The sequence below is a fragment of the Pseudopipra pipra genome, chromosome 5, assembly GCF_036250125.1.
Source record: "Pseudopipra pipra isolate bDixPip1 chromosome 5, bDixPip1.hap1, whole genome shotgun sequence".
Classification (NCBI taxonomy): domain Eukaryota; kingdom Metazoa; phylum Chordata; class Aves; order Passeriformes; family Pipridae; genus Pseudopipra; species Pseudopipra pipra.
Window position 1 is genome coordinate 25,161,301 of NC_087553.1, and position 24,730 is coordinate 25,186,030.

At 44.1% G+C, this 24,730-nt stretch overlaps 2 protein-coding genes across 4 annotated transcripts in view; both read left to right on the plus strand.

The window, feature by feature from the left end:
- Window positions 1-137: 137 nt before the first annotated feature.
- ADSL (adenylosuccinate lyase) lies at window positions 138-15,250 on the plus strand. The gene is made up of 13 exons (XM_064655184.1): window positions 138-382; window positions 2,849-3,052; window positions 4,164-4,208; window positions 4,993-5,072; window positions 6,816-6,987; window positions 7,295-7,341; window positions 7,748-7,838; window positions 8,628-8,697; window positions 9,730-9,877; window positions 11,567-11,657; window positions 12,522-12,611; window positions 14,617-14,793; window positions 15,106-15,250. The coding sequence occupies exons 1-13, from the start codon at window positions 227-229 to the stop codon at window positions 15,190-15,192; spliced, it is 1,458 nt and encodes a 485-aa protein (XP_064511254.1). The 5' UTR covers window positions 138-226; the 3' UTR covers window positions 15,193-15,250.
- Window positions 15,251-17,522: 2,272 nt separating this feature from the next.
- Window positions 17,523-24,730, plus strand: part of SGSM3 (small G protein signaling modulator 3) — a 29,253-nt gene continuing 22,045 nt past the window's right edge. Inside the window, exons 1-2 of one of the 3 annotated variants that reach the window (XM_064655182.1) lie at window positions 17,523-17,612; window positions 18,415-18,465. The gene's annotated coding sequence lies outside the window, so the exon portion shown is untranslated. The remainder of the gene's footprint in view (window positions 17,613-18,414; window positions 18,466-24,730) is intronic. The other 2 variants (XM_064655181.1, XM_064655183.1) reach the window with 2 other exon arrangements.

The window sequence follows — 24,730 nt, forward strand, 5'->3', positions numbered from 1 at the left end:
TTTTGTGTCCCCTGCGCGTGTCCCTCACCCGCGGCCATCTCGGGGCCCCTCACGGCGCGGCGGCCTCCGAGCGCCAGGGGGCGCCGAGCGACCGAGCCGGGCCCGCCATGGCGGCGGGGGCGGGGCCGCCTCAGGGCCGCGGGGCGGGGCCGCCGCCCGCCCTTATCCGCTGCTGCCTGGGGGCTCTGCCTGCTGCCCGCGCTCGACCTGTGCCGCGGACGCTGCCATGGCGGCCCCCGGAGAGGAGGAGGACGTGATGGCGCGATACCGCTCCCCGCTGGTGTCGCGGTACGCCAGCGCCGAGATGGGCTACAACTTCAGCGAGAGGAAGAAGTTCGGCACCTGGCGCCGCCTCTGGCTCTACCTCGCCCAGGCTGAGAAGGTAACGGCGGGACGGGGCGCTGAGGGCAGAGCGGCCTGGGGAGGGGGGAGCGTGGTGTCGGGGCTTCTTCGCGTCCCGTTTCCTTTCAGGGCCCTGGCAGAGGAGGGCTGGGAACCGTGCCTTCCCGGAGCTGCCCTCGGGAAACGAGACCGAGCGCGGGAAGACTGACCAGAACAACTTTTAGGAGCCCCTTCGCGTGTTTCAGGGGGAAAAGGGACGCAGGGGGTGGGGAGTCAGGGTTACCCAACTGTCTGTACACAATCCTCCACGCACCTATCGCCCCTCAGCAAATCGCCTCTTCTCGTCTCATATGCTCCCCCTTGCACTTTTGCCTTTGTGAAATTAGTTTTGTGAAAGCTCTGCTAAGCAGTTTTTGGTGAGGGATTGCCTTTGAGCAAACATCGTTGTCCTTCTGAAGCACTCGCTGTTTGCTTTTCAGGAGGTGTGACGGGTGAGGTCCTCTCTCCTGTTCAATCCGATGGCTGTCAGTCCATGCCAACTGAACCACCCCCTACCTCTGCAGCCAGTTGTTTTTAGATAGCTCTTATTTCTGAGATAAGTTTACTTTTGACCAAAGAGGGCCGAACAGTTACCCCAGAAGTTCTTGTGATGTTTCTGATAGGCTGAGTGCCAAAAAAAAAAAAAAATACCACAAAAGACTGAGTATTGTGTATTAATTCAACTACTAGATAGCAGCAGCTGAGAGTATGTCCATAGGATTGCAAGCTGTTGTGTTAGTAGAGTCTATGAAGTTAACGTTTTTTAAATGTAGTTTAAGCTAAACCTTCTTACTTTGACTTTGATCCTAATTAGGGATATGTGTACAGCGATTATTAAGAGAGACACAATCAGTTTTGAGGATCCACTAACTTGATTCCTTGTGACTGGCAGGAAGACTCTTACCAGGTTTTTGACAGTGAAAAAGCTGTAATGTATTGCCCAAAAAAACCACAAAGAAAAACCACACAAACCCACCCCACTTTCTGACAGAATGGCTTTAACTTTCAGACTCAAGAGTTGCCCATTTGTTTTGTGCAGAGTTCAGCTTCCAGTTTCGAAGTACTGGGATTGTTAGGAAGCAATCCAAGCACTAGGTCTGGCTGTTACTATTAGTGTAAGGGCAGAGAAGCACCTTGCTGAAGAATGAACAACAGTGCACAATGTCATTAACGTGTTCCTTCTCCGTTCAAGGATCATACTGCTACAGCTGCCTCATCAATAGTATGCTGGTTTTTTTAGAAGGTGAAGGTGTAATTATGCAGCTGTGCTAAATAGGAGTCACCTTCTGAAGTACCACATGCTTGATTTTCTCATAGTTCAGATGCTGGAGTGAGCAGAAAAATCGATGCAATGTCATCTAGCATAGGAAGTACCAATACCGTGAAAACATGCTTAAGCAGCTTTGCATGCTGGAAACATGACAATATAAACATATATCAATTCCAACACTTTTTCTTCTGTTCAAGAGCAAAATATGCAAGTTGCCCAATAGGAGAAAGTGATCTGCTTGAAAAAACCAGTGTGAGACTTCTAGGTTTCCACTCCCAAGCCCTGAACTCATGGCTCCCTTGTCTCTTGACCCTTGCTTTCCCTCTCATTGCCGCCCTAGAGTTTTGTCCCCAGAAAGTAGAGACAGATCTTGAAACTACTTCTCTCTTTTCTTAGTGGGAAGAGGGAGACTACTATTTTTATCTCTCTCCTCGTTCCAGATCAGTTTGTCATCAAATGTCAGCCTTGGACTAAAGGAGGCAGAGCCAGCTATTTTCAGCACCTGTTAGCTCTGTCAGTGATCAGCTCGTTATAGATAAAAATATTTTCTTTTGAAGAAACTTCTTATAGAAGATGCATAGTATTTCTATGGGAAAAAAAATGAACCCAAGCCAAACACCAAATAATAAATGAACTATGGCTACACTATTTACTGCAGTACTCACCTGATTTCAAGATATGCATATGTGGCTTATTTAGGTATCCTTACTGAAGATACATAGCATTTCTTTTTGGATACATTGAAAAAAACCAAAAAGTAATGAATGAACTGTGGGCAATAGTTGCTCTTGTCTTACAGTAAATCAGAATTAGGAAGATCTAACCATAGGTTTTCTCAAAGTTGCAGAGAAGTAGTAAGAGAGGACATGCAGTTTAGTGATAAAATTTTAGGTAAAGCACAGGGCCAGGCAAATGATTTCAGTATCACCCTACTTAATAGAAGAAATTTTCGAGTAATCCATTTGGAAAATGTGAAATAAGAACTGAAAAAATATTTCATTGGAAACTGAATTTGACAGAAAGTCTATAGGGTATTTTGTTCCTTTCTGCAGGCAATACCAGGAGTTTAGAGTTCTTGATTATGCCAAATTGCCATGCTTCTGTGAGATGTCATGTGGGAGTAATTGATCTAAATATCTTCTGTCTCAGTTCGATTGGCAAAAAAAAAGGCAATAGAAAGTTATTTTCCCTTTGCAGTCACTTGGGCTTCCTATCACAGATGAGCAGATACAGGAGATGGAAGCAAATCTGGACAACATTGACTTCAAGATGGCAGCAGAGGAGGAGAAGAAGCTGCGTCACGATGTGATGGCCCACGTTCACACCTTCGCCCATTGCTGCCCGAAAGCTGCAGCCATCATTCACCTTGGAGCAACTTCCTGTTACGTAGGGGATAACACGGTAACATAGTGTTTTCAGTTTCCTGTGTGCAGAGCTGGGCAAAACAAAGCTACAGTTGCTTATTTGATAGCTCTTTACAAACTTTTCTTTATAAAATATTAAATAGATTTTCAGACATTTTTATTAATTCTACTGTTGAAGTTAATTCCTCTTTGACCTAGCTACCCTAGGAAGGAAAGCTCCTCTTGCCTTCTTTCTTTTGATGTGAAGCAAGATCTGTCTGGAACCTAATTGTTCCCTAAGCTCTGCTTGCATGTTAAATATTCAAGGAGATAAGAGATGTGAGTTGCAAACACATGCAGAAACATGTGAACTCTGAATTATCAGTTACACCACCATGACAGGAGTTCACTGACTTACAGAACAAGGCCCACGAGGTTCCAATTGCTGCTTGGAACCCCTGTGTTAGTTCAGGGTAAAACAAGCTTTTCAGTGGCCAAGGGAATGGATAAATGTGTTAAGTGAAAAAGGAAATACCACCATTCTACAGAACTGTAAAATATTTGTGAAAAACCTGTCTAAAACTTAGTACAAACTGAAGCCTAATTTCTCAGTATATGTTGCTGTTCAAGCAATTGCAACTTCACAACTGCTTTTGCTGTATGAGAAGCTGCTGTGTGATTATTTTTTCTCTACCCCTTTGCAAGCTTGTTTGGCTTTTAGGTAATATCACCTTCCTTGTGACACTTGGACCTAGCTGTACCTCAGTCTCAAAAGAAGGAGTAAAGATGACTGGTGTGCCACATCAGTGCCCATACTCTCCTGCTGTCTTTAGCTTACAGTGCCTGTATTTTCTGCTTGGGACTGTGATTTAGTCTATCGTGCCATGGGCATCCTGACTATCTCAAAATAATCATTGATAGGCAGTTGGTGGAAACAGGTCTCCTACCACTCATGACTTTCTGTGGGTAGTATAAAAGGAGCAATGACGGATCCAGTCATAAGCAAGTTCAGTGCAAGTTCTGTTACAAGAAGGAAAGCAAAGCATTTGTTTCAAGAAGACACTTTTGAGTCAACAAAGCATATTTTAATTATATGTATCCTGTCTGAGACAAACATTATGTCTGGCCCTTTAGACATGGCCCAAAGTTCCTTTCTTTGCTTCTTTCAGGATCTGATTGTCCTCCGTGATGGGCTTAACCTGCTGCTACCCAAGGTGAGAATGCAGTTGTGCACAGTATCTCAGAACTGGGGAGCACTCATGTCCTGTTAATAGCCTGTGTTTAACTTGGGATTTCCTAAGCCTTTCTGGGAAGCTAGGAGGAGCTGTCTGTCTGGGTTATTCTTAAGAAAGTGAACAGTTACCCTCCTTTCCTTTCTGAAGTCTTTCCCCAAAGCTTCTTTGCTCACAGGGGGAATTACAAGCAGCACCTTCTTCATCTGTGCCATGGGTACTAGTTTTGGAAAGCAACTGTATTGCTTTCGGGGTCAGCTTAGGCTTCCCCTTAACTATATTCCTAGGACTGTGTCAGCATTCAAGAAAGTATATGATACAATTTTCTGAAGTCAGATATAGTGGGGCTGTAGTGCAGTGTTGTCTGTCTGAGCTGAACATCTTGGCATCCAGTTTGCCCTGGGCTGTGTGTGTGTCAGTTATACCCAAATCATCTTTATTTCTGACCATTTCCAGGAATAAAGAGAATACCCAAGGATGAACCATCTGCAGCATTGGGTTGGGCATGAGGATGAGACTAATTTGAGCTGAAGTCCAACAACTTGTGTTACCTCTTGCTTGAGTTTAGTAGGAAGCAGAAGTTGCATGCATGGCCTGAAAAAATTAAACTTGCCATATTCTACAACTAGAGGGTGCTATTCAGAAGCTGCACAGTTGTTTCCCTCCCCTTTTTCTCACAATGTTGTGCTTTGCTAGCTGCTGCTGTGTTGTTTGGTTTTTTTTCTCTCTCATTCCACCTCTTCTGTACCCTTCCTGCTTCCACCAGCTCGCAAGGGTGATCAGCCGGCTGGCCGACTTTGCTGAGAAGTATGCTGACATGCCTACTTTGGGCTTCACTCACTACCAGTAAGTAGCCATCAGCCTTTGCTTTCATTTGGTTAAATTGACCTGCCACTGCTTGCTTTCATCCTTTTTCCCATCTCTGGCCAGAGGCAGTTGGTATTGATGGACATCATTAAGGTGTTGGTGGTTCAGAAAAGGAGTATATGCCTGAGTCCAGGCTTGTCTCAGGAAACTGGACTGTTGCTTTGAGTAGCTGTCAGCAGGTGCTTTAAAACAGCTTCATAACGAATGACTTCCAGGCAAACACAGATGTGCATATTCTCGGCTGTTTCAAAAGAGCGTGACTGGGAATTGCAGTAATCCTGTCTTCCAGTCACATTTTCTTTGTTTTTCCCCAGGTTATTTTCAACTGCAGCTTAGAAAGTTTTGTTAATGTCCACTTGTTACTAAGTCGAAGGACAACAGGATGTCAGTGGTTCTGTTGTTGGGGTAGTTTAATCTTCTTCATGAAGACTATTTTCAGAGGCATTAAAACTACACCATGAGGTAAGCCCCAGTGATATGGAACACCAGAGGCAGGGAAATTAAGCACAGGTCATGTCAGACTCTTTGTCTGGCACTTAAAAATTTCTCCCAAAGGAGAGTGAAAGCATCAGGTCAATTGTCTTGCCGTATATCGCATGTCAGTTCCATCAGCTCTAGTCCTAGGGCCCTCTTCAGCTACAGCTTTTTGGAGCTGTATTCTCTGTGTTTACTTTTATTTTGGCTTTTGGAAAGAGGACAAAGGAGTATTCAAGAATTGTATGCAAGGTGAAATCATAAAAACTAAGGTGAAGAAGGCATTGATGCCTCAGCCTTTTCCGTGTCCTTTGTCAGTGGGGTCTTTTTCTCTGTTTACAATCAGGTCTGTGCTTTCCCTTGCCTTCTCTTTTCCTGCTTATGTACTTGCAGAGGCCTGTCTTTTTGCCTTTCACACCCCACACTAAATTCATCCAGGTGGGTTTTGACGGTCCTTGCCACATCCCTGCCATGTATCCTCCTGGATCACCTATCTCTGCTTCCAGATCTTACATGCTTCCTTTTTATGTCTGAGTCTTGTTCATGTGCATATGCTTTTTTGGAACTAGTATAGAGGTTGTTTTTGGAGTTCATGTTGATAATTTGAAATATTTCAACTGCTGGGTTCTGCGTAACACTCCTGTTACCACCTCAGAGCACTGGCAGGGGGCCAGTGTAGTTGAGGCTTGCAGTGACCAGGTGGAGGTCTTACAAGAAGGGTTAGCTGACAGCATCGTTAATGCATGTTTGCCCAGGGGCTGAGGAATGCAGCTACATAAATAAAAAAAACAAAACAGTCCCTGAGAGGAATCCTTTAAAATCACAATGTGAAAACAGATGTTTCTATGCTGAGAATTTCACACCAGTGCTGTAAGTCAGCCAGGATGCCCCCCTTGCCCTGGGTCAGCAGAATTGGGGTGGGGCACAGATGCACCCCCTGTTTGTCATGGGCCCCTGCAGGCTGGCAGAGAGCACCCTCCTGGCACATGTGGACGTGACGATTGCTGTTTTCTCGTAGTGGAATTACATCTGTTCCTGAAAGGAATGATCATATCTTCAGTACCATTTACCGGGGATATATGTCTACTAGTACATCTTCCTACATAAGCCAAACCTTGTTAATTTCTGCTCAGATGAGTCAGAGAATTAACCTGCAAGGATGTCTTAATGGCAGACTCAAAGTGTGGTCCTTGTGGAGTTACTGTGCATGTCCTCAATGAGTCACATTCTGTTCTTCGTTGTTTTCAGACCTGCCCAGCTCACCACTGTGGGGAAACGCTGCTGTTTGTGGATTCAGGACTTGTGCATGGACCTGCAGAGCCTGGAGCGGGCTCGGGATGACCTCCGCTTTCGGGGTGTAAAAGGCACCACTGGCACTCAAGCCAGCTTCTTGCAGCTCTTTGAGGGAGACCATAGTAAAGTATGTCAGACAGCCTAGGGCATAGACTTTGCAGTCTTGGCAATTTTCCATTCTGGAATGCTGTTTTCTCTTTGAGGGAACATGGAAATTCTGGCATCAAATTCACAAGGGCATTGTGATCCCTCTGGGGCTCACTGACAAGGCCCTGTGTGAAAGTGAGCAGAATTCGGGGGCGGGGCAGTGCTTCACAGAAAGGAAAACATATTTTGACAGTAAACTAAGAAAAGCAAAAGATCGTTTTTGCTCTTGCTGACCTTACTGAGTTGTTGTATTTTGAGCTCTGTTTTATTTTTTTCTTCACCCCAAGGTTGAAGAACTGGACAGATTAGTGACTGCAAAGGCAGGATTTAAGCGGTATGTAACAAGCAACATACTTAGTCATCTTTATTTGGTGTTAGCAAAGTGTGACTCCTGCCAGTGGTGTTGGCCCAAATTCCCCAAGCTGCCAAGCTGACATCTGTGCTGATGTTCACTTATCCCCCCTTGCCATCTTCCATTCTCAGTTGCAGCTTCCCGCATGAAACTTCACCTCCTTAACAGGCCACTTCTACTTGTCTCCCTGTCAAAGTACAGCTGTCCATTTTCCCTCTCTGTTCCTCTCTCCCATCCGCATGCTGCCCCAAGACATTGACAGCCTGAATCCAAAGTTATTCCCATCAGGGCAGAGTGACAGCCCTCCACTTTGAGCCATCTCCTTGCTCAAAGTCTTGCAGTACTGTTGTGTCTGTCTGGAACACTCAACTTCTGTGCTTATTTCTAGGGCTTACATGGTCACAGGGCAGACCTACAGTCGCAAGGTGGATATTGGGGTCCTATCTGTGCTGGCCAGTCTGGGGGCATCTGTACACAAGGTGAGCTCCCTACTTGGATACATTGGGAAGAGTGGGAAACATTTTAGATCTTGAAGAGAAAGTGCTCATAGTGCAGAATGCTCTTCTCAAGAAATATTGGTGTTCCCTGTCCAGCTGTCTTCTTTGTGATCATGTAAATTCACTGCTGGTTACATGCCTAGTGGTCAAATTTCAAAGATCTTCAGACCAGAGATAAATAAGGCAAGTTTGCTGAACAGATTCTGAGATGGGTTAACAAATCCCACACCAGATAGTAGTCTAATCTATGCTCAATTGATCCAATTAGATCAAATGTCTTTCCTAGTGGTGTATGAATTTTTAAATTTCACTGTTTGCTCCTAATTAATTGCTTCTATGATAATGGTGTCCTTGTGGATTGTTTTCAGTGATTTATCTCTGTTCCCTCCCTCCTGTTCCTCCTCTTGGGCTAAAGTTATCTATGGTATTTTCTTTTGTTTTAGTTTTTTTCTGGTTCAGTGAGCACACATTATCTGTGTTTGCAAATCACTGTGTAATTTTGTTATGCATTTTCAGTGTTCTGCCCTGGTCCATCTTCCGCTCTGTGCACATTTTTGCCCTCCTTGGAGTCCTCTTCTAATACAGTGGTTGTTTTCTGTATGTTTTCTTGACTGACATTTTTAGGACAGGAAGTATGATTGCAGTGTCAATTTCTTTTGCCAAAATTTTCGCTGCCCACAGTTTACTTCTTAGATGCAAACTCTTCTCCAAGAAGGAGTATATATTGGTGGGTGTTATTTTGGTTCTGTTTGCTAATTTGTGCTTTTCTAGATTTGCACTGACATTCGTCTTTTGGCCAACCTGAAGGAAATAGAGGAGCCTTTTGAGAAAGAACAGATTGGTAAGGGATGAGAGACCCTTCCTGGATTGGTCTATGTGTCTTTTCATTCATGTTGGTGCTGCCTTTTAAACAAACTTAGAAATGTCACTGACAGAAGTTGCTTTAAATTAGCTGGGGTTGACCTTGTTAGTATTTTGGGTCCTTTTAAAATAAAAAAAAGGGGGGAAGAAGGAAGAAAAAGCACCTTACCTAAAGGTTTCTGGATATTAAATAATTAAAATCTGGATTTGTATTTGCACGCTTCCAGTGTCTGGGGGGAGAGCAGAAGTAGCCATGTATGTCTCATTGCCTAGAGAGGAAGACTTGGGTCCAAGGAATTCTTAGTATTTTCCATTCCTCATGAAGCTGACTGGAGCTGTAGGTTTTCAGCTCGACTCAGCATTTTGATCTTTATAAGCAGACAAATTTGGAACAAGGGTGCTAGGCTGGACCCTTGCCAGAAGAATGCCAATTATGTGATTTCTGACACTGGTAGAAAGGGAGGAGGAAATGTAGAGTTTTGGCTCTTGGCTGAAAGAAAGTTGAGGTCCTCTAACTAGTTGTATAGAATTGAATCTGCAAATTAAGCTTTAGTCCTGTCTGTTGCTTCTGCCACTCTGCATTCTTTGGATGGTTTTGATATCCATTCACTAGAGCAACAGGCAGCAGTTTAAGTATCTGACTTCGAAGGACAATGTTACTAAGCAGATGGAGCCTTGAACACTGCCAAGGTTGCCATGGGTAGCCTAGAGAGATCATTGCTGAACGCTACATTAAAAACTTGGTTTATGGGGTAATATTTCTGTTTTGCAGAACTGCAAAATTTTATTCCCACTTTTTCTCTCCCCACATTTGGATGTTTCTGATCTGAAGGGGATGGTGGTGGTGTCATTTTCTTTATTCCATATTGTCCTTAGAAAATCGTGTTTTGAGGCTTTAGTCAAAACCATGATTCCTGACACATTTTTCTTACCTGGGGGAGGACCTTCATCTCTTCTTCCTGAATGCACTGCTTCTGTTGCACCATTTCCATCCCTCTTTCTCCTCTCACAGGTTCAAGTGCTATGCCTTACAAGAGGAATCCAATGCGTTCAGAGCGCTGCTGCAGCCTTGCTCGACACCTGATGACCCTGGTGATGGACCCCCTCCAAACAGCCTCAGTGCAGTGGTTTGAGCGGACATTGGATGACAGTGCCAACAGGTTTGTTTAGACTGTGCAGTGCTGCAATTTCAGAAGGTCTTGTTCAGGAAGGTCCTTTGATCTATTTAGAAAATACTATTTTTAAACTAAAACCACGAGCTAACACCTTGATCGAAAGCAGTCTCAATAGAATCTGGTTTCCTCTGTAAGAACAGGTAAAAACAGTTTTTTTTAATGCCAAGATCCTCTTCAATGTAAACCAGCAGAGTGAGGGAGGGATACAGAAACTGTGGTAATGTATTGCTCTCATAATCTTCCTGTTTCAACAGTATAGTATAAATACTCACATTTCTCAAATTCTCCTCCCTATCTATTTTGAATGAGTTTTTTGACCCCAATCTTTTTCACTTTTTAAAGAATAATCCAACATTTTATCAGTAATACCTTAACCCTCCAAATAATCTGAAGAAACTTATTTTAATCTATTTGTAAAATGTTCTTTACAAGAAGTAGTTCAGATCCTAGAGAAAGAGCATAACTATTTATTTTTTAAAAATAATGTTTCAGGAAAATCCGTGCAGCTCTTTAGGATATTACGCAGCAAACTTTGCTTTATTTGATGATTCTTCATTATCACTGTTTTGAGCTGAGCAAAAATTATCTGTAATTATTATCAGGTAAATTACAGCAATTAAATTCAATGCTTCCATCTTTTGGTTAGTACTAAATGTTATTTTTAAGATATCTCCACAAACATAATGTCTGCATAAAATTTCATGCAAGCATAGAAGATGTTTTCCCAAAAGGGCTTTACAGCTGCTAGTCTCATTAAGAAAAGAGCTGCATAGGCAGCAGAAAACAATGTAAATTTAAGAAATTGGATACTGATTGTTACAGTGTGTTTATTTCCCAATAGCTACCAAATGTAGAGACATGTATTGGAATGTTTCAAATTTTATTTTCATCTCATCTAATAGAAAGAGTCATTTGTCCACTTCATAAAGCAATTAAGAAATCTGTGCCTTGGATTTTTTTTTTTGTTAAAGCTATAGTGTTTTGGAAGGCAGAGTAAGACAGAGAAAATTCAGTCAACGTACAAACCAGCAAAATTGTTTTTAAGAGAGTGTGATAGAGTTGGAAGGCATAGATGTAGCACAAGGTTCAAGTAGTAGGGTATTTTAAAAGATCACAGTTTGGAATGGGGCAGGCCCTGCTGTCACAGATGGATGATGCTGTGTTTGCTGCACTGTGACGCAGAGCCTTTTGCCTGATACAGCTCAGTTGCCACTACTCCTCTTCTTTCCCTCCTTTCCTTTTTGTCAGGACCCTCCTTTGTGACCAGGAGCTGGTATCTTGGAGGAATCCCCCACCAAATGCATGGATCACTTTGGAAGTTACCCACTGAGTGCAGCCAGGCACAGCATAAGTGTGCAGCATGTCTTACTCCTGGAGGGTAGGATCAGTAGACAGTTCAACATAGAACATATAGGGGAAGATACTGTAAATTGCTGCCCTCTTTCCTACCTGTGTAATCACTGAGTTATCTTGGAGCTTTCTACATGTGCCTTCACCCCTTCTCTTCTCTCTCCCTCTCTACTGACCAAAAAAAAAAAAAAAAGGAGAACAGTTCCAGCCTGAGGGCCACAGTAATGCTATTTACAGAATGATTTACAGAAACTAAAGGATCTGAGGTAGACTGGAACATGGCCTGTATTGCTAACTGGGGCTCTGGGTACGTGTGCTTTGCAGGCGCGTGTGTCTGGCTGAGGCTTTCCTGACAGCTGACATCATCCTGAGCACACTGCAGAATATCTCCGAGGGACTCGTGGTGTATCCAAAGGTAAAGCAGGAGATAATGTCCGTCCTTGGTAATGCTGCAGCTATGCCAAAGTGTATGAAAATCCTCCCACTCGAAGGATTACATTTTTATCTGCTAGCTCAAATGGTTTGTCTGAATTTTGCTCTCTATTCTTGCCATGTTCTCACTGTTTGTGGGACATATGTGAAGGGGTACCTTGCTGAAACCAAAAGAGAGTGAATTCAAAATTTCTCACAAAGGGTATTTTTCCCCAAACTACAGAATGGATCTGTAGAAATTAGCAGCAAAAGATACTGTCGAGACAGATCCCATGCAGTCCTGTAACTTAACACAGGTTAGAAAAAAAAATCATTGTACATTTTTTCCACAGTAATGTCCCTTCCAAGATATAGCTTGTAAGTATTATCAGCTTTAATACCTGAATTTCCAGAGCTAAGTTCAAAATGAGAAATTGTCTTTGAATCATGGGGACAAACCTTTTAGCAGGGCCCACTACAGTAGGACAAGGGATAATGGTTTTAAACTGACAGAGGGACGATTTAGATGATATATGAAAGAAGTATTTTACAATGAGGGTGATGAAACACTCTCAGTGAGGGTGGTGGTTGTCCAGAGAAGCGGTAGATGCCCCATCCTTGAAAACATTCAAAGTCGGGTTGGATGTGGCTCTGAGCAACCTGATCTTGTTGAAAATGTCCCTGCTCATTGTTAGGGAGATTGGACTCGGTAGCCTTTAAAGGTCCCTTCTAACCAAAGTGTTTTATGGTTCCATGATCATTGTCCAGTCCTGGAGATTCAAAGGGAGTGGAAGAACTTCACTGGGAGTTGCAGTTGTCTACAGAATTTCTATAATGCTGTTTCTTTTTTCTGTTTGTTTCATTTAAGGTGATTGAGAGGAGGATCCAGCAGGAGCTGCCGTTCATGGCCACAGAGAATATAATCATGGCGATGGTGAAAGCGGGGGGCAATCGTCAGGTACAAATCCAGTGTCCGAAATACCTTTGTTCCCTGCCTGATGTTTGTCTCCTGAGAAACAAAAGTATCTGGGCTCTTGTCTCACCTTTCTTTGCTCTTCACCTGCTCCCAGAGAGTTATTAATATTACACTGGTGCTGCAAAGCCAGACTGCCCTCTGAGGGGAGAGCAGTTGTGGAGATCCATATTTTTGATTAGGTACACTGTGTGTTTGAACTAATCTGGCTGCCTGCTGGGGAAGAGGGAGAACTATTTTTATATTAAATACTAGTAGGCGTTTTCCTTTTGTAAGTGTTTGAAGGAACTTGAAACACAGGCCAGGTTTCTTTAAATGGAGCATATTGGCAGTTGGCTACCTTAAAAGAGAATGAATCAGTCCAACAAAAAAGCAAGTAAGACCATTCTGAACCATTCATTCGTGTATCATTCTTCCCTAATTTAGTGTAGTATATTAGCAGCTTTGTTTACGGTACTTCATTCAGTTTTCTGTATTCAAGCAAACTGAAATTAAATATTTTCCTTAGCAAATAAATACAGACACTATTAGATTATATTTCCTTATCATTTAATGTCATGATTCAGGTCAAAATTGATAATTGAATTTACATCTTAATAAAACACCTTATTTTTACTTACCTTTTAGATAGTAATTTTTGATTCTATGGTTATTTCCACATCAGAGACAGAAGTTAAACTTGCAAGATAGTAATTAGCAAACGGCTTTGACAGAAGCTTTGAGTAGAATATATGTTGTTCTAGTTTTCTGAAACACTTGCGGCAACTCAGCCGTGATGTCAGGAAACATCCTTTTTCCTTTTTTTTTTTTCCTCTGCATCTCTGATATTTGTCACTGGGTCAGTGAGTAAGCTTCCTTATCAAATGTTTTAAGGCATCACATCATGTGAATAAGTTTCTTTATCTTTACAGATGGCTCTCTTTCTAAAGTATCCTGTTCTTAAACAGTCTTCTCTACTTTGATTAAACTTAAGAGTGTGATTCTGTGATTCATTTGTGTCTGTTATTGGCCTGGTCTCTTTCTGGTGCTGTTTAATTACACACCTGTAGAGTTGTACATTTATAAAAGGTGTTCATATTCATGTGTTCTGTTTTCCTGTACTGGGAACTTTGGAACAGCACATTTTTTAGGCTTTCCCCACTTCCCACCCAACTCACTTCCTTTCCCCACTACTAAACAGCTCCCTCCCCTAAACACTGAGAGGACAGATCTGTTCAGCTGAGGCAGGTCAGTGCTGAAGCAAAACAACACTTGGATGGAAGGAACAGGAAGATGAAGAGAAGGTTCTCGCATGGCTGTAAATGGAACCACATGGCTGTACTTTAAGGCCAGCATGGCAGCATCTGATTTTGCAGGTGGTCCCTGACTATGCTTGGGTTCCTTTGTTCTTACAGATTGATTCCACAGTAAGTCAAGGGATAAGAAGTCTTTTAGAAAAATTGTTACAACTGTTTTGCCAGTCTTAGTGTCGTGTGAGGGTTCTTTGGGACAGAATGTCTCAAGGTCCTCGGGTTTGTAAGGTGTTCTTTTTTCCTCAGTCTGTCCATATGTAAGCCATGGTTTCTACAGTCTCACTGCTTGTTAGGTTGGACAGATACTTTTCTTTTCCCTTTTCCAAATCTGTAGATGTTTTACATTGTTTGCAACTGAAAAAAAAAATCCCAAAGGGACATCTAAAAGTATTTGGGAAATTTGAAGAAATATAAAGGATTCCAGTGTCATAAGTTTGTGGTATAATTCAACAGGGAATGCGTGTGACATTCAGACTATTTTAACTTCAAAGGGCAGATGTGGAAAGATGAAAAAATCTTGCTTTAATGTAGTGGTATATGAGACGCTGCAGTCCAAACTGTGTGTCATTGCTGTGCTGTCCGGGGCTGTACACTTTGATATTTCTCCCTCCCACACAAGTTGGCACGATGAGCATGTGCTTTCAGTAGCACTGGAATGACTTTTTTCTTTTCCTATCTTCTTCCTTCTGTAACTACAGGATTGCCATGAGAAGATTCGTGTTCTCTCCCAGCAAGCAGCCGCTGTTGTGAAACAGGAAGGGGGTGATAATGACTTAATTGCCCGTGTCCGTGCTGATCCTTACTTCAGCCCTATCCATAAACAACTTGAAAGCCTGTTGGATCCCTCCTCCTTCACTGGACGTGCTCCTCAACAGGTAAAGTAGTGGAAAGAGGCTATGGGTGCTATGCATTGTAATGGAGTCTGTTGTTTCATCCTGCATCCTTTTGTATGCCAGAGAGTGGACATACTGTGTAACTCTGCCCATATTACAAAGGCAGGCATCTTTCTCTCTTTTGATTCCCTTGGCTTTCTCGTCTTGCTTTTCTGTGGGCTTCACATTTTTGACCCAGGATGTATCAGAGTGTTGGGTGTCTTTGTGAAAGAGAGACTCTGGTGGAACAAGCAGGTCTGAATGGGGAGGAGAAGGCAAGCCCTTTTCCAAATTTTGTTTATCTTTCTTGAACAGGTGGCAAAATTCCTGAAGGAGGAAGTTCGACCAGCACTGATTCCATACCAAAGCAAGATGGGTGGGAAAATTGACCTGGCACTTTAGGTATAGTCTGCAAAGGTGTGTGGGTACAAGAAAATAATAAAAGCCTTATTGACCCAGATCTGTTTACTGTGTCACGCTATTTTGGTTCTCTGCAGTGCATTTAACCCCCAGAGTTTACAGCCACCTTGATTCCAGATGGGCTTTTCGTTCTTTGTCTGCTGTTTAATCAAGCCTCCATTTATAGTGTGCTGAGTTATTGAGAAACACTTGATTGTGACAAGGTAACTTTATCATAGCACCTTTCATTGGCCCCTTATAGAAGCAATGCCAGCTATCAAAGAGCAATGCCAGGTGCTGCCTGACAAATCATATTTGCAAGTTCGAATTAGCAACCAGCCATTGTGATTTGGCTCTGACTGTGGTCCTTGGCCACAATCCTTGTGGTCATTGGTCACCTTGTAGGTGATTGATACTGAATGGTAGGTGGACTCTAACATGTGAAAGTTGATCTCTGCTACAAGTAAGTCTTTTCTGATAAAGAAAGAAAAAAGATGCTGGGATTCATTGGGTGCCAGAGAAATTCAAGAGCTTTGATTTTATTTCTGACATGAAAGTTCTGGTTTGTAATGTCTGTGCTTTACTGGCCATTCAGTATTGGACCAAACTCTTCTCCCTTTGACTTAAACTGGAATGGTTCCCTTACCTCTTCCTCCAGTGTTATTACCTCACAGACCATTTCTTCTGTGTCAGTGTGATAAAAAGCTCCCTCTTTTATAAATGCCTCTCATTTATTCAGATTCTCAGAGATGACATGACTGGGATTACTTGATGATTTTTGAAACGTGGTTGCTGGAAAGAATTAAGAAAAGCAGAACTAATTGAAAGAACCTACCTGCTGTCCTTGAGGCCATGATTGTTTAAAGATGATTTCAAAATACAGTTTTAATGAGGCTTGTCTATATATTAAGTAGTCAGAGCAGTGGGAAGCTTCAGGCCATGATTTCCCTTCATTGAGATTTCTCTGGCTTTACCTTGCCCCCCTAGATTATGGCATTCAAAATGTCTCAAACATTTCTGAGTTTTGTAGTGTTTAAAACATTTTGCCTGCTTGTGCTATTAACATTTAATTAGCCATCTGTTTGAAAATTGAACACTGGTAATTTTCAGACTATTACTCAAAGGGATAGCCAAGAAAGAAAACAGACATATGCAGAAGTCTTCCTTTTTTGGTCCTCTTTCCTCCATAAAAAAAAAAAAAAAACAAAACAAAACAAAACAAAAAAAAAAAAAAAAAAAAAAAAAAAAAAAAAAAAACCAAAACTGTGCAGGGAAGAGGATCAGCTAATGTACCTTTTCTTGTCATCTGGAAATAAATCTTTGTGCTAGGCAGAGGCTGCCAGCTGTGAACTGTTGGACTTGTTTTCCTAGAAAGTTTTGCACAAATAACAATGGCACAGAGGAAATGTCACCCTCCTAGAAAACTGGCACAATCCTTTAAGAGACTTCTACTCCTTAGCTTATGACCTGTCTTCTTTCTGGCGGTGTTTGCACTGACACCAGCCAAAGATGTAGTTCCCCCCTCTCCTTGGTTGGTGGGAACAGGTCACCACCAAGCAGTGCTTCAGAAGCAGCTCTTGACTGTGCAGTTCTTGATTCTCCTCCTGTACTCAGCACTGGCAAGGGCACACCTTGAGTGCTATGTCCAGTTCTAGGTCCCTAAATTCAGGAAGGACATTGAGGTGCTGGAGTGGGTCCAGAGAAGGGCAGCGAAGCTGGTGAAGGGTTTGGAGCACAAGTCTGATGAGGAGCAGCTGAAGGAGCTGGGGCTGCTTAGTCTGGAGAAAAGGAGACCTTATTGCTTTCTACAACAACCTGAAAGGAGGTTGTAGCCAGGTGGGTGTTGGCCTCTTCTCCCAGACAACTAGGGACAGGATGAGAGGACATGATCTTAAGCTGCACCAGGGGAGGTTTAGGTTGGACCTTAAGATGAATTTCTTCACAGAAAGGGTGATTAGACACTGGAATAGGCTGCCCAGGGAGGTGGTGGAGTCACTGTCCCTGGAGGTGTTTAAGAAAAGGCTGGACGTGGCACTGAGTGGCATGGTGGTGTTCGGTCATAGGTTGGACTCGATGATCTCAGAGGTCTTTTCCAGCCTAATTGATCCTGTGATTCTGTGACTAATCCCGCTTCTGGATGGTTCTGCCCTGTGTTCCTGCGGCCCGTGCCTGTGACACCGGCGCTCTGCTGGCGGCGCCTGGGTCTGTGCGCTGCTTGGAGGGGCGATTCCCCCGGCCCCGAGCGGTGGGTGAGCGCCAGCATCCCGGCGCCTGCCCACGCGTTCCCGACCGCGCTTCCCGGCCTACAGCCCCCAGCGCGCCCCGCGCCGCCGCCCGGATCCCGCGCATGCGCCTGCGGAGCGGCGTGCGGGGCCGGCGGGTCGGGGCCGGCGCCCGCCCTGAGGGGAGCGCGGCGGCAGCAGGTGGGTGCGGGGCCGGGGCCGGCGCTGCGCGGGGAGGGGGCTCTGCCCGCGGGCCACCCCTCGCCCTCCAGGGCTGCCAGCCCTGCGCCTGCCGCCGCGCCGGGGGGGCTCCCCAGGAGCCGTCGAGCCACCTTGTCAGGCCCCCCGCGCACACCTCTCCCCCAGCACCCCCTCCCTGCCCTGCTCCCCGCCCGGGCGGCCCCGCTGCCGGGGCTGTGTGTGGGGCAGGGGCTGTGCGGCCGCGGCGCCGCTCCCCGGGCCCGGGCCGGGGGAAGGCAGGGACCCTCATCCCCGGGGAGGCTCCCGCGCACCTGCTGCGCTGACGCAGGGTCTGGCTCCGCCGGTGACTCATGCTGTGCACGGCTTCGCCGCCGAGCTGCCGGGGCACGTTCTCCCTGCGCTGCCGGCGCCCCTTCTCCGGGCTGGGCTCTCCCCTGCTCCCCGGGACGTGCCTCTGCCCTCACCCGCCTCTTCTCCTGCCTGTGACTGCGACTCCCGGCGATCTCGTTCGTCCTGCTCTGCCATACTCATTTGCTCTCCACGCGTGCACCTTTTCGGAGGTGCCCCGAGGAGAGACGGTCTGTCTCCTGGCTGGCTGGGGGGAAGGAACGGTCACGGAACTGAGATGGAAATATGGCAGTATCCTCTAGGCAATGGGCACAAATAGATGTGCTGCAGGCCCCGTGATTGTCAGCTGTAATAAATGTCAGGAAGGCGGGAGACAGATGTAATTCTCTTACCTGGTGATGCAAATTCAAGGGAGTGAAGAACCGCTGTCACACGGATTTAAATCTCATTGCAGGCAGTGGCTGTGGGCTCCGGGACGGCTGTTTGGTGTCTCTTCACAGATCTGGTAAGGGTGGGACAGGAAAAATTTCCTCCCTGTATCTGCTTTGCTTCCTTCCTAATTTTTTGAGGGATGTCTGAATTTAAGCAGGTACTTTCCTTCTAAACAAGTAGATTTCAGTGTTGGAGGGGTTATGTGATGTCATAGCTTCCTACTTCATGATGTCTCAGCCCTACTCTTCATGGCTTGCTGTGATTTTTTTGGGGGAGGGAAGGATAAAGTAGTAACAGTGCCTTCAGGAAATGAGGGATCCTTTTGTGCAAATAGATGGGAGAGAGAAGTAGTCTTGCTGGAATTACAATCAGTGTTTTTTTAGTAGTGCAAGACTGGATCGTGAAATCACTCAAGAAGGAGCTGCCAGCTTGGCAGGAGTGGGGCACTGCTGTGCTTTTGCTGAGCTGTTGATCAAAATACAGTTGCTTGCTGGATAATCTAAATTCTAGATTAGTTTTTTAGCTGCTACAGTGTCTGGAGTGGTGGCCTGAAAAGAAACAGCCACTGGAATAAAAATCAATTTCATTATGTATTTCTAGATCTGCACACTGTGCGTGTAGCTTTCCCTACGCAGAAACAAGGGTTGGATTCCTACTCTGGAGAATTCACAAAGTAAAAGGGAAGGAAGGGGGTGGGAAGAGGCATGACATGTAATTAAAGAAGTCAGGGTGGGGAGTACTTGTGTCATGTTAATACAAAGTTACGTTAATTCTGTATTTAACAGATTAAAATGACAAATACTTCCTTTCTCAATTCCTTTTACGATGACGTTTTAATAACGTGGCTTGGTATTCTCAGGGAGATGTCATTCATAGTGACTGTTCCTCTGAAGAAGGGTGAAGGGAATCTGTGAGGGGCAGCAGAGAGGAGGGGCATATTTCTGGAGGAATTGCACTGGTCAGGCGATGATAGAGTCAAAGTGAGGAAAGTACTGCACACCTGCTCAGGACTGAAATAATTCTCCAGTTTTGGGGTCCCTGCTAATGTAATTTAGATTTTTCTTCTTTGCTGTGCTTTTAACCTGTCACTTGCTTTCCTGCAAGATGAGATCTTTTGCTAATGTCAGTGTTCTAAAGGACCTTGACAATCTTAACAGATGGACAATAATCAAAATGTTTAGCCTTTAAAAATCTGTTTCTCTCACCAGAGGTGGCGTGGTAACAGTAGAGGTTATTGATTAAGGGATCTGTGTGAAATGGGTGGCCAGTCTCAGTCCCATTCTTAGTGAATTGGTTTGAATGTTGCAGAATTGTTTCCCACGTTTGGTATTTGGGATGCTTTAACAAAGGAGTTGATGAGTTCACCCCTCCTGAGGTAGTAACTGTTTTGGAAATGGTCGGGATGATGTCTCTTCCTGACTGTCAATTGCAAACTTCTCACCAACACATAAGAAGCAAAGAAAACTTTTAAAAAATAAATCCTAAGAAGTATTGCAACTTTCTCTGCAGTGGTAAAGGTAAGGCGCCTTATATTTTGGTGTACATGGTTCTACAGCTCTTCTAGCTAAATCAGCAGTGATCCTAGTTGGTGGTCTGTATCACAGTGGGTGTCCTGGCTCCTATCCTAGCTCAAATGGGTAGGATACAGAGATTTTGCAACTGTCAGGTAGGATGAGGTAAACAAATTGCTTCATTCTATGTTGTGAATGCAGTGTCCCAAGTGTCCCTCAAGGGATGGAGAGGTGTTGGCACGTCAGTTTTGTGTCCTCAGCCACACAAAGACTTGCTTAAACTTCTTTCTATGCCACCTTTCATCACAGGGTCTAGGTTTTAAATACATAAAGCTTACACAGGGGTAAGTACGTGGGAGAACTGGGGAAAATCTCACTTGTCAGCTGTGTTGCTGTTGACACTAGGTAGGAAAGAGGAGGATGTCCTGCCACATTGGTATTGTCTCTGAGGAAGCCTCAGCTTTTCTTAAACTGGAATGCAACAAGGTATATTGGTAACAGAGCAATTTTGTTTCTGTCTTAAGAAAATCACCCTAGGAGAAATGAAAACACACTTGTTTTATGAGATAGGTGGAAAAAAAATAGTGTATTGCTATAAGGATGACTACAAGAACTGTTGTTACTGCCCAGACAGTGCAGTATTTCTTGACTGGGAAGTATTTGATGATTCAGAGATGAAAGAAAGTGTCCGTAACCTGACAGCCTTTTTTTTCTGGAGAAGAAGTCTTCCTGATCCCCAGAATCAGGAAATATCAGAGGTTTTGTCTTGTTTTGTCACAAATGTTAACAGTCATTGTATATTTTGGTTTTTTTCCTCTTAAGTTATCTGTGCATGTAAATTTCTGTAGGAGCAAGATCTAAGTAGTCAAACATGACATGCTAGATAAGGGCTTTGCAAACAGTCCTGAGAGGTGTTTTGAGTGTTACTAACCTCTTCAGAAAGTTGTTCTGTAAAGACAGAGCCCTGAAGGAGAAAAATTTCAAATGCTTTGGGGTATACTTTCCTTAAAAAGACATTTTTCTGAAGCCAAATGAAGCGAGACTTGCTTAGGGTCCTGGGACGTGACTCTGACTTTTTTTTGTGAATACTGGAGGAAATAGTCACTCAACAGAGGTACAGGGGAGTGACCCGAATCGAGTCTTTCTAACACCTCACCAAGGTAACAGCAAACCCTGACAGCTAAACCTCTGCAAAACCATCTGAGGCTGTGTCAAGGAAGAGATGCTCCTCAGGCTCTTGTTTTTTTGTCACTGGGAACAGTGGGACGAGACCAGCTTGAGAATCAAACTTTCACCAGGGATGAGCCAACAGGGCTGGTGATGGAGAGCCTCAGATGGCACTGCTTGTCACCACTCAGAGCAGGAGTGTCATATAAAAGACTTCACAAAACCTGACTTTAAGTAACTGTCACAAGTGTCTTTCAGGCTTTCTTTGCCTGGTGCAACCCTGCATCTCTAGCAGAAATATTTTCTTTCAAACTTCTGTGTTGAAATGAAATTAGACAGTTGCAATTACTTTCCTCAGACATCTTATAAGTTTGCAGTGTTGCAGAAGTTCATGGGCCAGAAGGTGAAAACCACTTCTGGGGAGTTTTGGGGAAAACGAGTTTCTGTAGAGTTCTGCAGAAGTGCCCTGGTCCTGCACTGTGTTCTTTTAGGTGAAAGTGGCCATTTATTGTGCAGTACCTGACTGTGATGGAAGGTGTGTTCGGGGCCTCCTTAGACAGTAATCAGAAACCTTTGGTTTATATTTACATTGTGGTGTTTAATGTGGAATTCCCTTTACCCTAAGCCTTCAAGACTAGGGTGATTGCCTTTTTTGGCACATATGGGTTTTCTCGCCTCTGTGTTGGAAGCAAGGAGAATTTTACTGTGCAACGAGAGTGAACACCATGCTAGTTGGTATCCTGGCCTTTTTTTCTGACCTCATTCAATGCAGAGAGAAAACCCCAACAACTGTTGTTTTAGTACTAAGTTGTAATCCTGTGTGAGATGCAAGGAGCACTCTACAGTCCCATCTTTTCACCACTCGTGCAATGGGAGTACCAGGAAAGGGGAAACTCCTTCTCTGCTGATCCCAAGGGTCTTGGCTAACAAGAGTTTCTCCACGGTGGTGCAGTTCACGTTTAGCTGGCATGCTGTTTGCTCTGGTGCCAGGCAAATAAAAGGCAGTTCTGCTCTGAAAATAAGATATCTGTTCATATGTAGGATATCTGCATTCTACATAAGCAGGTGTTGTGTAGAGTTTTTTCAGAGACAGGCTTGACACATTGAACTGTGATCAGGAAGTCCATCTGTGTCTGTCTGTCCAATGCATAAACAGTAGGAAGCAGGATTCTGCTTTTTCACATCCTTATTTTCAAAATGGAGATAAAATGGATACAAAACTGAAAGTCCCTTGTTCTGTTCCTTTTGTATAAATTGTCAGTGTTTCAGCACCTCCAGCTCCAGTGGGGCTCTCTGTCATTGCAGCAGGCAGACTTGCTGAACACCGAACAGGGTACAGAACTGTTGCATTGAAGTACATTTTAGTTGCATTTCTGCATGGAATTACATTTCCAATGAGGCCAGGAATTTACAAGGTGCTTTATGGCAGGAGACACAGAGTTCCAGTTTACTTTTTGTTGCCTCTGTTAAGTGTTGCTCTAAGTTCCCTGAGGCAGCTGAGAGGAGGCACTTTGCCCCACCACATTCCTGCAGTCAGTATGTGATCCCAGTTGATGACTGGGCAGCACTGGAGTCCTGAGTGGTGCCTCTGCAGTCAGTGCATAACACCTCAGCAGTTTGCCATCCTTCCTGCCTGCCCACCCGGCTCTGCAAGGCTGTCACAGCCTCTCCCTCACTGCTCTCCAGGTCTCACATCCCCCTTTCAAGACCTGCTCTAGGTTTTTGGTGTATCTCTGCTTCACTTCCACTCTACCAGAAAGCGGGTTGAGGGCAGTTAAAGTCCCTCAGCTCTTCATTCCCAGTCATGTTGTAAAAAGGAAGCACGAAGGCTCCCTCAGCGCCTCCCACCTGCATTTACAGTGTGTTGCTCAACACCCAAAGCAATGTGAGGCTGGTCATGGTTTGTAAGCCTTGAACAGATAGTTCCTGGAATGACCCAGGTTCACCAGCAGTGTAACACAGCTGCTGTGTGTCAGTGTCTGCATGGGATTCTGCGTTTTTTAAAAAGCTAGGGTGTCAGGGTGCAAGGGAAAGAAATTATCGGCATCCTTTTCACCCCCTTGGTCAGGTGTGTGTCTGTGCTTTGCTCACTTATGTACTTGTTTGTGAAGCTGGAGATTTCTTCTGACTCTGCATGCAAAGTAAATATTGACTCATGGACTAATGGCATTTGCAGCTCCAGGATATGCCTTTGCCTGACCTGAGGGAGACACTGACAGGGGAAGGGAAGGAAGGCCAAAGGCTTCCTGCTGAGAGTTCCTTTTGGACATTTCATTGAGCAAGTCAGGATTATAATTCAGAAAACAAAAGTTTTCTGGGTGTGAGAGGACACAATTGAACTGCCTGATTCAGTGCAGAGTTTTTGTCTGATTTCTGAAAGAGGGAAATGTTAAATTGGATGCAATCTACTTGGGATTTCAAAAGGTGAACGGGAAGAGGCTTTTAGAACTACACCTAAGTGCATGACCTCCTGATGGGTACTGTGATTTTGCAATCACTTTTCTCTCTTCCAAACTGTTTGCTTTTTAATAAAGGAAGAGAATAGAGAGCAGTGGAAACCAGCTGAGAGTGCAGAGGTAGCAGTGGGATTTACTGCATTCAATGTTGCTTCACGTTCATTAAACATAGAGGAAAGCAGAGTTTTTCCAATGCTAGCTTACTGTCAGAAGAGGTGTTGTGTATGCTGTTCTTATGACAGTGGATGAAAATTATTCTAGAAGGAATTGTTGGGCTTGTTCTAGTCCTTCTGATGATGTTTACTAGTGGCTCCTTTGTAGTTGTAAAGTTTTTAGCATACAAAAACATTACTTTGTGAAGTGTTTGTCTTCTGCACAGTCTTTCTGCTAGAGGTATGTTGCTCTTTTTTTATTGGCTTCTTACCTTTTTTAGTTGCTAAAATCAGCAGGGGAATAACACTCCTGAGAAGGAGTTTCTGTCCCAAAATTAAGATCCTACTGAAAGGCTCCAGACAGCATCATTTCATGCTTAGCACATCCAGGCACTACTGCTGCAGGCTTATGTGGAGATCACGTGGCAAAAGAGGCCAAGCAAGTAAAACATAGGCAGCAGGAGATTGCTATCTGGTGTTTGCCAGGAGCCAGGTAATTGAAATCTGTCATACCACAGCTGTGTGGAAGAGCCAGCATGTCCAGAGGAGGCATAATATTGCCACGTGGAAGTAAATTTGCAGATCTCCTTTGCAGACATCCATTTCTAAAGGACGCCTACACTGGAAAAGAAACTATAATCTTGCATGGTGTGTATTTGCAACTCCAGCAAAAGCGTTGCGGGTGGAGGGCTTCAAGTGGCTGTACCTGATGTTGACTACACGCTTCCCTTGCAGCCTTCTTTTTCAGGTACACACACTCAGTGTAGCTGTCTTCTAGCAGGCTGGAACCAATGGTGGTGTGATTATTTTTAGAGTCTGAACACAAAAAATAAATCTGCAAATAACAGGTACCATTAGCATTCTAACAAAAAGTATATTTCTTTCAAAATGTGAGGACTGCCTGTTATGTGGCCAAGATTGCTTCATATAGGAAGCTTAAATTACCTTTAAAAGTGGGAGATGCTTCTTAATGTGTGTGTGGTTTTAGTTTTGGAGTTCTGAGGGTTTGGGAGTTGCCATTAATATTTGTTCGATCTGATGTATTTTTTCCT